Source organism: Mercurialis annua, linkage group LG8 (genome assembly GCF_937616625.2).
Source record: "Mercurialis annua linkage group LG8, ddMerAnnu1.2, whole genome shotgun sequence".
NCBI lineage: Eukaryota > Viridiplantae > Streptophyta > Magnoliopsida > Malpighiales > Euphorbiaceae > Mercurialis > Mercurialis annua.
The window spans coordinates 4,414,988-4,428,037 of NC_065577.1; the positions used below are offsets into that span (position 1 = coordinate 4,414,988).

At 34.9% G+C, this 13,050-nt stretch overlaps 1 protein-coding gene across 1 annotated transcript; it reads right to left on the reverse strand.

Moving 5' to 3' along the window:
* Nucleotides 1-301: 301 nt before the first annotated feature.
* LOC130014493 (ATP-dependent RNA helicase DEAH11, chloroplastic-like) lies at nt 302-7,180 on the reverse strand. The gene is made up of 3 exons (XM_050354100.2): nt 6,299-7,180; nt 2,753-5,885; nt 302-1,800 (listed from the first exon to the last, which is right to left on the reverse strand). The coding sequence occupies exons 1-3, from the start codon at nt 7,067-7,069 to the stop codon at nt 581-583; spliced, it is 5,124 nt and encodes a 1,707-aa protein (XP_050210057.1). The 5' UTR covers nt 7,070-7,180; the 3' UTR covers nt 302-580.
* Nucleotides 7,181-13,050: the final 5,870 nt, after the last annotated feature.

Here is a 13,050-nt window from a genome sequence, read left to right on the forward strand (position 1 = left end):
TTTTGCATTATTAAACCATAAATTATTGATTTAATTTCCAATGACAATAATTAATAATAATAAAAATATAAATATAAATCCATAATCAATATATATATATATACTTTTTTAATAATTAGAAAAATTGAACCCACGATCTAACAAATTATTGTTTAATGCTTATTGTTTGAACTATAATTCATTGGTAACTTGTGCTTTCTTAATCTAAATTTATATAATTATCTAATAATACAAATTTAACATATCTTGATTCGACCAAATTCAATTTTAGAATAATTTTGATCAGTTCAATATCCAAATGTTCTAAAAACATTTATAAATTCTGGAGCGGTTCAGTCAAACCAGCCAATGCACACCACTACAGAACAGAGAGAAAATCTAGTTGATATTAGCATGATCAATCAACATCCAAGATAAAACTGAACCACATTTACATGCGGTTAAAACTCAAGCCATTATCGAGCAGAAAACAAACATGAGCCTAACAGAATAGCATGAAAAAGGTCCTAAATCGCATATTATACTAGGACTATTAATTGTAATATAGGTAGATATTATAGTAATAACTATGTACAATAGGTTACTGTATTGCTTTATGTATCTCTCTCAAATGCCCATAACAGTCTTCGCTACTGCTAAAGAATTCCAAGCAGACCCAACAGACGTGTTTGCCGCATTTACACTCGATGTGGTTGCAGCCATCGATCTTCTCGATTACGTACCTGCATACCGGACAGCTCTTAACATGATCTTTTCCCTTACGCCAGTCCTTCAACGACAAATCCGGATCGTCCTTGAACATTTTGTATTGTTCACATGAAACGTACGGGTGGTACTCCAAGTGACACCTCGTACATGTCTCAGCATAGCATGCCCCACATCTAAATAGACCTCCAAGTGTCCCAGTATCGATCACTCGGTAAACTGATGGACAATCGGGAGAAGGGCAGAATCTGTACTTCCCACCGCTCGATGCTACAAATGCCCAAACAGAAGCTCTAAAAAGGTCGTCTAGCTTGTCACCCGGTAATAAGGACTTCAAATCCGCCAGCAAAATGTGCATCCCGCAACCTTTGTAAGTACAACGTATAGGAAAACCATCACGTCCTCTCATTGCAGACTCTAACTGCTCAACTAAGCACGACTGACAGAATTTATGTGCGCAAGCCTCAAGCTGGTAACATTCCTCAACCTCACACAAGCAAATTGGGCAGCTAGTAGCTTCAAACTCGGGTTTTTTCTCAGATTCATTGATGCTAAGAGACCGTGCGAAGTCGTGAACTATATCCTCCACTCTCAGCCTCAAATCCTCTTTGCCGGTAAGAGAGATGACATGGCGCCTTGTATTGAGAGTAAATGCAGAATCGGGAAACATTTCTTTGAGCACGTGTAAGTCGGGTCCAAACTTCTCAACCACTTTCTTCATAAGATTGTGCGGCATAACTCCACCTCGAAGAGGAATATGCATTTGCTTCTTATCATGCAGTGATAGAAGGGACCGTATCAACTTTTGCTCGGCAAGAGCAATTTTATTCTCAGGACCGTAGATTCTAACATTGAGGTTGTGCCTATCAAAGAGAATGTAAGTTCTCGTTTCCTGTTGCAGCGAACTCATAATAGATCTGCCATCTGCGGAGAAGAGAAGCTGCACAACTGCTGGGGTGAGGCTACCATGATCTACCGTCTTTCCGTTCATTAGCTGCTCCAGTGGTTTCCTCAACTCTGCTACTATCTTTGTTGCATTTGCGGATATTTTCACCCTGTAAGAACCATTTTTCCATTCTTCACTGCACTCCACACCTACTAAGTCAATCCTATCAGTGCTGTTTCATAATAATAGTTTAACAGCACAATTTTTTAAAAAGATTCGCAGTTTTCAGATTAAGTCCACATCCTAAATTTGTATTAACACAAAATGGATATAAGAAAACAAAAGCCGGGACTACGTAAAGTACTCATCATCTATCGTAAAATTAGAAACAAAAAAAGTAGTGCTGTCTGGATTAATTTACTCATAACAATGCCATCAACATATTTGCTGAGTTCATAAATGTTTGCCGTCCTTGGCTTGAATCCCAAAAGACATTCACTATTCTCAATCTTCCAGAGTATATGACTAAAATGTTCTATATGTTAACAAGGCTTAAAATCTTTAAAAAAAACAAATGTTGTTCTTCAACTTCCACAACAACTAGTGTTTTCCATTCACATGCTTCGCCTTACTGATAAAATAACCCTAGAGCTTCTAGAAATAAACTCTAAAGTTTAAGATCTTTCAACTAGATGAAAGAATCAATCAGAAAATGCAAGTATACCTAGTCAGGCAAAAATGACCAAGCGACTAATGATGACTCGACAGAAACAGATTAATTGAGAGGCAAATAAAAGCAAACAGCAATGTGTAAGGTCAGCTGGCTGACACAGTTTAATCAAGAAATCGAACAAAAACAGAAACGTAGCATAACAGAAACTGCAGAGATAAAAAAAATTGCAATTTGAACAGATAACATTATTTTTTTTCTCCATTTTCGTATTCTTCCTCTAAATCTCCGTAGCTAGTTTCTGTCTAACTTCTAATACAAAAACCGATTGTTACTAGACTGAAGGAAAAAGAACTAAAATGAAAATGATAAGTTTTGCATCAGCATGCAACTTGCGTGGAAAGAAAAAGAACAACTTAACATGTTATATAAATAAATGAAATACAAAGAAAACACAGACAAGGAAAGGCTCATTGATAAAAAAAAATTACCAGGCCGAAGATTGAACCTTTTCAGCAAAGAGTTAAGTTGCCTCTCAATGAGTGCACGCACAGGAGCAGGACATGATACAAAGCTGTGGAACTTCTGCTCACATTGCATTTTCTGCCATGAAAAACATCCAGCAATGACCTTTCCTTGGATATGTTGCAAAGCTTTTGCAGCCTCTAAATGTAGTCTTCCATCAAAGGTGATCCAAGCCTTCATAAAAACATCCTTCGGATTAGGGGAATGGACCTGAACATGACAATAATTGCTCAAGGGAGCCTGGTTAGGCATGAAGGGGGCAATTTCCTTGAGAATTGCATCCTCGCAAGCACTGATTGAAGGATTATTATTCACAGCATCTCCTCGTTTCAAAAAAACTTTCAAAATTCTCCTGCCTGTAGACATTTGAAGAGCGTCATGAATTTCAGATTCAGAAGTTTCTCTATCCAGTCCTTCGATGACAATGCAATTCATCCCCTTAGTGCTAAGCTCACAAAGCCTGCCTCCAATCGGCAGATCGAAGCAATCTCGAACAACAAACTGTGCTTCATTCCTTTCGCATGTGACTATTGCACACCCTTTGCTATACCTCCGTGGCCACGTGATTTTGGCTCTTAAATCAAGAAATGATAATAATTTATGACTACCTCCTCCAGTGCTCGCAGGGGACAGCTTAAGCAAAGAACCTGATAAATCAAATCCATTGAACTCTAAGGCTTTTCTAGTAGCTTCAGGGGTAAGAAATGTCACCCTGCCCCACTTCACCACATGGCCAGTATCCAGTTTGCTGCCTGCAAATCTATGAAACCAGCATACCCCAGAAACTGATTTCTCCAAGAATGTCAAAATCTCCTTGTCATCTGCAGGACTTCTATCTGAAAGAAACACATCTACACTCAAGCATCTGTTTTCTAATTCAAGATGCCTGATTTCTGCACCAGCTCCAAAAAGCGCAGCCCCAGCTCGTCCGCTGTTACACAAGCGCTTCTCCAGGCATTCATTATTCAACCACTTCATTTCATATTCTAATGCATCATTAACAAGGCCATAAACCTTCTCCATGTCTTGTAAAGATGCATATAATAGAACCTCATACTTATCCCAACTAATTTCAATATCTATCGGCTTATCCGTGAACTGTCTCCGTATGCGAGATAGAACAGAACGTAAGTTATGATTTGCCTTCCCACAGAACCTTTTCAAAGCAGTGCTGCTAAATCCTTTGATCACCCTCAATTGCAATTTTCTACTTTGCATTTTTGAGATGTCAAATGAAGGAGGATTACAAGCAGACAAACTATCGAAGTCTACGGCAGTAACGCAGACCAAATATTGACTTGATGCAGACAAGAGCTCAGAAAACACAACCCAGTTTGGCTTTCCACTATATGCTTGCAATGAACATGAAGGATGAAGTTGAGCATATTCTCCACTCAAAGCCACTTGATAACCGAGACCATCATATCCAGAATACATGGCAACATTATCTATTAGAGAAGAAAGTATAATCTTCTTCAAACTTCTGTCATGACCTGTGACAGCATGAGGCTTCCAAACCCAGTAAGACGAAATAGATTTATTAAGTTCAGTACGTAAACAGTTCTCCAACTCTTGCACTGTCTGGTTGCATTTACGCATAGTTTTTGCATTTATGCTATTATTCCAACACCACTTATTTCTATCCTCTAGAGAGATATCTTCCCATTCCCTGTAAACAGTAAGCAATGTGAAAAGATCTCCATCCTGATGGCAAAATTGCACTTTAAGGCAATCTGACTTCAGTTTGTCATCATCGGTACCAACTCTGCAAAATATGCTGCTTGCATTAGCCATAACAGCAGCAAGAACAACTCCCTCTTTACGCAAACCACAATGGAAGCTATCAAGAATTATCTTCCCCAGTCGGGGTTCAATATCCAACTTAACTAAGTCGTGCCCAACAGAAGTCAATTCAAAAAAATTATTTTTGCAGGTAACAGCACCCAACTGCTTGAGGTTCTTGATGGCCATGTCAACGGCCGTTTCACTAGGAGCATCTATGAAATCAAAGTCTAGCACGTTCTTAATACCCAAAGCAAGGATCCTTAACACTGCAATACCAAGGTGGACTTTATAAATCCCAGGTTGCTGATGGAGAGCCATAGACTGATAATCAGATTTTGAGTAAAGTCGATAGCACTTGCCAGGTTCCGTTCTACCAGCACGACCAGCTCTTTGTTTAGCAGAACTCTGGCTAATCTTCGAAACTCTGAAAATGGTCATGCCAGAAGAAGGTTCAAACTTCCTTTCCTTAACCATTCCAGAATCAATCACAAACTTGACCCCAGGAATTGTCAAAGATGTTTCAGCTAAATTTGTAGCAAAAATAACTTTTCTCTTCCCTGGATAATTCTGGAAAACGCGAGATTGCTCTTCCTGGGAAAGCTTTCCATGTAAAGGCAATACAATTGCAGAGGGAGAGTGAAACTTTTCACAAGCCCATTCTACCTCCAGCTGGGAAGTCAAAAAGGCAAGAACAGCCCCTTCTTTGTCTTCTTGATGAATCTCTGTTGCCCTCTTTACAGCGTCAGAAACATATGGAGCAATATTATTAACACCAAATAAGTGAACAGAAGACCCTTCAGAAGCACCAGGAACATATTTGATATCAACAGGAAAATTTCTCCCCATCACATGAAAGGTTCCGCAGCCAAAAAAGTATTCTGATATTTTGGTTGCATCAACTGTTGCAGACATTATAACAAGCCTTAGATCATGCCTATCAATAAGCAAATGTTTAATCAAGGCCAAAAGGAGATCAGTATTCAAGCTTCTATCATGAGCTTCATCCACAATAATACATGAAACTCCAGACAAAGTCTTATCTCTCATGAGATGACGCATTAGACAGTGATCAGTCATGTATATTACCTTAGAATGAAGCAACTGGCGAGACGAATAATTTGGAAAACAGACAACTGAATTATCGTCATAACATCCACTAGTATCCTCACCAACCCTCTTCGCCAAGGAAAGAGCAGAAATTTTACGAGGCTGAGTGCACAAAATAGAGCCACTGGCAGCAACCCCTGAATCAGCAAGATACTGTACCAATTGTGTACTCTTCCCAGAACCTGTCTCTCCAATCAAGACTATTACCTGTGAGAAAAGGAAAAAATGACTAAAATCAACAGAAGCAACACTTGGTTGCCTAGGAAAACATACAATATAGGCATTTAGATAGATTAGACAATAAGCACCAACCTTAAAGCTGGTATAAAGAATACTGATTAACTAAAATGTAGTTCCAGCAAACTGAATGCAACAAGGCCAAGGCACTCTAGTCCCTTCAAAAAGGGTAAACCTTCACTTTGTCCATTAACTAAATTCAATTGCCACTAGTAAATACAGCATTCCCATCCTAGAGTCGTAAAATCAAACTAAAAAAAGCTCCAGGGAACAATTAATAAAGGCAACTAGAATACATATAGCACCTACCCTAATAATTATACATAAACAATCATTAGACAAACAATAGCACAACAATATAACCCCAAAAACCAAACATATACCTGCTGCGAATGTATTTGCCGCAAAATCTCCCTCCGAAAGCCGTACATCGGCAAGCCATCTTCAACCCTTCTACATTCTCTCAACAACAAACAATGCAACTTACTCCAATTATAACTCTTCCCATTTCTAAACCCCAACAAAACCCTCAACTCCATATCTCCTCCCTCAGCATCCTTCTTTTCCAAGTAATCCAACACACACTTAACCCCAAATTTAAACTCCTCAATTCTCTTAACAATCCCATCCACTTCCCCCACTAATCTCTCCTTCTCACCTTTAAGCTCATCAAAAACTCCCAATCCCTTAGGTTTCTTACAAATTTTTTCAACATCAACAGACAATTCATTAACTCTCCGCTCTAATTTCCCCAAAATTTCACCTTCTAATAGGCTTCTACAATACAATTGAAACAAAACCCTAATTTTATCATTGGTTTCATCATTAATAGCAAACTCAGCAATAGGGTTAAACAAATGATCACCTAACAACCTCTTTTCCCACAGAAAAATAAAAGCTTTAACGGCGTCAATTTGGTGTCCGTATGAAAGCTTGGCCGCTAGTGAACCGGTGGACGGCGGTCTGGTGCTGGTTTGGAACGGTTTAGGGGTACATTGGGAAACAATTGAGTCGACTGGATGGTTACTGTGAGACCGAGTGTGGTGAGTTGAGATGAGTTTTACTATGAATTTACGGTTTGTGGGGCGGTGGGGGATGCGGTGGCGGGAGAGTGGAGGGTAGTGGGGGCGGTGGCGGGTGGAATCAGGGATCATGGTGGGGGATTTTGAGTAGGGTTTGGTGTAGCTTCACACGCAAGAAATAGTAGTGAGTAATGAGTAATGAGAAGAGTCCTTGTCTTTCTGGCAGATGAGCAATGAATTGTGCATGGTTTTGTGTTTTGATTTGTTGAAGTAAAGTGACCAATAAGGACAAGACACTGGATTTTGGGGCTCCAATAGTCAAGCTGTTGGAAAGCTTATTCGACTCGGCTCCGCTCGGCTAGAAAAGCAAATAGTTCACTTCAATACCAAGTTCATGGACAACGGCGGAGATAGAGGGAGGCATAAAAATATCATGACCACTTTAAAATTTTAAAATTATTAAAATTAGTATCAATTTTTTTTATTTTTTCAATTTAAGTCCCTTTAATTTTTAAAATTGTCTACTTTTATATATTACATATTGCAATTTGACCCTCGGCTCAGTCATTGTTCATGGACTTTCGATATCAGAACAAGGCTCGTTTTCTAAGGTCTCGCTTGGGCGTTGATTTTTCACCACTAATCTGGTCCGAGTACGAAATCAAAAAAAAGCTATTATTTTTTAGACAGGTCGGAAATTTTATTTTTATACAATTTTTTATGTACTCCGAAAAAATATGGCTCGATTTCGCATATATGAGGGATAAGGGTAGAGTTTTGGTAGGAAATATGAAACTCAAACCGGGTTTAGACCAGCTTTAGGCTTAAAAAAACATAAAAAGTTCAGTTCATGAACATTCTAGACATGTTCATGCGCCGTGCTCGGGTTACGTCGAAACTGTTTCAACTAGACTTTATTCCTTTTAATATAGTCTAATTTGAGATTGGTTCAGATCTTATGTTTACTATTTAAAATCTTTTCATATATTTCATTCTAATGGAGAATATATTTTTTAGATGTTTTATTCTAATTGAGAATTCTTGCTTATGTTTAACTATTTTTTTTCTTTTTCTTATCGTCTTTTATTATTAGGTTTAAGATGAGATTTTTGATGAAGTGCGAAGCATTTAATGTAATATCGGGATATAAGTAAAATTAGACTCCATTTAATAAATTATTTAAATAATATTTTGTAATGAGATTTTTGAGAACTACAACAGTGATTTAAAAATCAGACCATTCTGGCCGGTTTAATCAAGAAACGACCATCTGTTCGGTTTAAATAACCTCTAAGAACCGAAAATCTGGTCTTAATTGGACCAGTCTGAACCGTTAAAACCAACAGCTCAAAAAATGGAGTGAGCCGATTGAACCGGTCGGTTCCATTTATTTTTCAGAGGAATGCTCCATATTTATGCCACTTTCTTTCTATATTTACTATGTTGACTAATTTTTACTCTCTAAATTATCATGATGGGCTTGCTATAATTTAATCACCTTTCACAAATAAGTGTAAATTAAAGCAATAACCATTTTCGAATGGGTATTAGTTTCCAAATAAATGTAAATTAAAGCAATAACCATTTTCAAAATGGGTATGAAATTACGAAATTTTAGCTAAAATCAAACGATTATAATATGTTGCTATATATGAAAAAATTCTTAGTTAGACTTAGTCCATCACATTATTTATAAACTAAACCCATCACATTATATTACTATTTAAAAATGTAAAAAATAATAAACAAATTTACAATATTGTCATTAATCATAATATGATAGATTCGTTCACAGATGACGTGGTAAACTGAGTGTATCTAAAAATCTCTCATAAATATAAATAGGTTGGTCACCTTCTAAAACAAGATGTATATTAATGATAATTTTTCAAAATGAATATAGAAAGAAAATTGCAACTAAAGGTCTAAAATAAATGCAATATGCTGCCATATATGATCAAATCAAAAACAAATGACCCATGATATTTATCAAAATTGTTACTCTATGAGCTTTTATTTAAAAAAAAATTGTTACCCCAGCTAATTTTTTTAAAATTTAAATGATCTTCCATTAATATCAAACAATTATAAGTGTAAAAATTTAGAAAGCGTATAACCGTTTCTAATTATCTGACATGAAACAAAATGTAAAACCTTTATTCACATATCGTCTTATAAAATAAAAATAAGATTACATAATTGCTCTATGACAATAAGATCCAATTTTTATAAAAAAACTCATCAATCCTTCATAAAAAAAACAAATCTTTCATATAGAAAGGATAATAAAACTTACGTAAAGAAAGACAATCATTATTATAAAAATATCAAAAAAAACTAATATAACCATTAAACGATTTCATCTTCAATTTTAAAAGGTCTTGATCTATCTCCGATTCTGGATTTATATATATATATATATATATATATATATATATAGTGAAATTGATGCGTCTCGTTGATAGATTTAACAACAAAAACAAAAAAGATGAAAAGGATTTATTTATTTTATTATAAAGCAATAAAAAATAGCTACCGCCATCGGTAAAAATAAACCTTTGATGACAGCCGAAGCGGAAAAAAAATGTTACCCCAACTAATTATTTCTTTGTTTTTTTTTCTTCTGAAACCTCCAATTCCAAGCAAATCATTTTTTGTTATCGACTTAATAAGACAAGATAAATTAAGTTAGCCAAGTTGTAATATCTTTTCAGCAAATTATTCTAAAACCTTCCACGTTTGTCATAATTTATAATTTGATTGTCTTTTAAAATGCCAACTTTTAAAGGTCGTGATTAAAATAAATTTTTTTGTAAAAGTCGTGATTTTTTATGAATTAACTCTTTTTAAAATATAATATTGTTGTTTTTAATACAAAAATTGAATAAATAAATAAGTTAAAAATAAAAAAGTTATTTATATTATTATTTATAAAAGTAAAATAAATTTAAAAAGTAATGTTAGAAAATCTATTAAATTAATACTAATACTATTTATATTAATAATTATTAAAAAAATAAAAAAATTAATTTTAATGGTTAATGTCAAAAAAATCACGAACTTTACACGTTTTTTCATTTTAATCACACAGTTTAATTTTTCTCATTTTCATGCACGAATTACCACTTTTTTAAAATTCATGCACAATGCTGAGGTGACACTCATTCATTGGTGTAAAATGACCTCCACCTCAGCGAATTACACCAATACAGTCGTGACACCTCAGCACCGTGTATGAATTTGAGAAAAAGTGATAGTTCGTGCATGAAAATGAAAAAATTTAAACTACGTGATTAAAATGAGAAAACGTGTAAAGTTGGTGAATTTTTATAACATTAACCCTAATTATAAAGACTGCATTGGAGTGAAATTAAAAATATAACTTTCAATTTTTAAGATGCTTTTTATATTAGAGGTTTTTATACAAATATCGGAAAAAATGAAAATATTTACAAAGGTACTACATGCATTTTTTTAACAGAAATATAAAAAATAATTACAAAAATAGAATTTTTTTAAAACTATTTACAAAAATATGATTTTTATATAAAATTATAAATTTTCCAGTTTTTGTATTTGCTTGATATATAATACGCATATAATCTGTATATTATCCGCATATAATTTTTTTAATTTTTATATAATCCGTATATAATAAAGATTGTAAACAATTCAAAAAAAAACAAATTCAGATATGAAAATATCAGATCTGAAATTTCATATTAATATTTCAGATATGGCAAACGGCGATGCTGTGGAGGCTAACAAGCGGCAGCGACATGAATAAATGGCAAGCCGCGGAAGTCCCGTGGAAGATCGGCAGCAGAGGCAGCGCGGAGGATCTAAAAAGCGGCAGAGCAGCGAACCTAAGACAAAGGCAACGCGGGTGAAGGTTAATGATGGTGAAGGTGGTGGGTTTAAGACAGCGGCAGCGACAGGTTTGCGACGGCGGCAGCGGCGGGCGGGCGACGGCGGTTGCTGACGGCAGTGGGCTAATGTTGGTGGTGTGAATTTTAAGGTGAAGATTGATGGTGTTGGTGGATATTAATAGAGGAAGACATAAAATAAAATTAGAATGTGGATGAAGAAAATGAAGAAAAAGAGAAAAATGGTATTTTTATTAATAAAAAAGATAAAATAATATTTATGGAAATATGAAAAATATTTTTATAAAGAGATAAGATAGCACAGTAAAATAAAAATGAACAATCAGACCCCTCGGTTGATCCAGACCCCAAATCTTAGGGGCACGATACCATCTTGCCCCTAAGATTTGGGGTCTGGATCAAGTAAGCCATCAACGTTTGGAAAGGTTCACACATGCCCCCAACGTTTGTAAAAAATGAACAATCAGACCCCTCGGTTTAACGCCGTTTCATTGCTCCTAAAACTCCGTTAGTGTGATCTTACGTGATAGAGATAAAAGGATCATTTATGCCCCTAAGGTTTGGGTCTGAGATCAAATGAGCCCTTAACGTTTGAAAAAGGTTCACTTATGCACCTAACGTTTGAAAAGGTTCACTTATGCCCCTAACGTTTGAAAAATGAACAGTTAGGCCCCCAGTTTAACACCGCCTCATTGCTCCCCAGACTCCGTTAGAGTGATCCTATGTGGCTAATTTTTACCGTCAAATTTTACTCCACGATAACGATCTTTCTCTCGTTAATAATAGTCTGTCGTTGTAAAGTCATTTTATTACAAGATCGAGCTAAACCGATAGACTGTCTTTTTCCAACAATAGAATGAAAAAATTTCTTCATTAACCGATATCTTTTTTGATGAAACTTGCCATGCTAGAGATGGAGAAAAAAATATTTTAATGAGGTAGAAGGTGGTAGTGCATGAGATGGAATGTCAAATGAAAAGGAATATAATACAATATTTATTCTTTTCAGTTAATTGTTTATATAATTGTTAGATGCTAATTTTTGGAGGAATGTAACTGTCGAATCAAAACACATGAAAAAGATGAACAAACTGTTTTTTTTTTAAAGTTATGTTTCATTATTAAGTATGTTTAATTGTCTTTAATGATAGCTTACTGATTAATTGTTCAACGCCGGTCGCCTATAGTTCGATTAATGGAAAACACTAAAAATTAGCCACGTAGGATCACACTAATGGAGTTTTGAAAGCCATGATATAGTGTTAAATTGGGGCCTAACTGTTTATTTTTTCAAACGTTGGGGGCATAAGTGAAACTTTTCAAACGTTAGGAGCATAAGTGAACCTTTTTCAAACGTTGAGGGATCATTTGATCCGGACCCAAATCTTAGGGACATAAATGATCTTTTTATCTTTGTCACGTAGGATCACACTAACGGAGTCTTAGGAGCAATGAAACGGCATTAAACCAAGGGGTCTGATTGTTCATTTTTACAAACGTTGGGGGCATAGATGAACCTTCCGGAACGTTGAGGGCTTATTTGATCTAGACCCAAAACCATAAGAACATGAATGATCCTTTTTCCATTTGGTTATGTTTTTTTCTTCAAAATTCACTCGGTTGTGATTTTTTTTACAACTGAACCGAAATACGTAATGTACACCATTAATTATAGGCCTAATAACTTAAAAACCACCCACTTTGTATCTTTTTTTCATTTATACCATGACTTAGGAAAATTTTCAATTATACCATATTTTCGATTTTTATGTTTCATTTGTACCCCAAACTTTAAAAATTTGATAATTTAATTAATTTAAGAATGAAAATATTAAAAATAAGATACATAAATGATTAATATTAACGTTTTATTAGAATATAGGTTAAAAATAAAGGACTAATTTAAACTTCTTTGAAAAAAATAGGTCAATTTAACTCATTAGGGTAGAGATAAAACATAAAAATCAAAAATAGGGTACAATTGAAAATTTTCCTAGGTCATGGTATAAATGAAAAAAAATTACAAGATGGGTGGTTTTTAAGTAATTAGGGCTTAATTATACCAACATAAAACATTTCTAAAGTAATCAATTAAAATAATTACTTTTTTTTATATAAATTGGAAAAATTCTTTAGTTTTTAAATTGGGTAAAGTACTTAACCCCCTTATATTTTAATGAAATACACTAACCCACTCCTTGATTTTTGTAAATCCACTATAACACC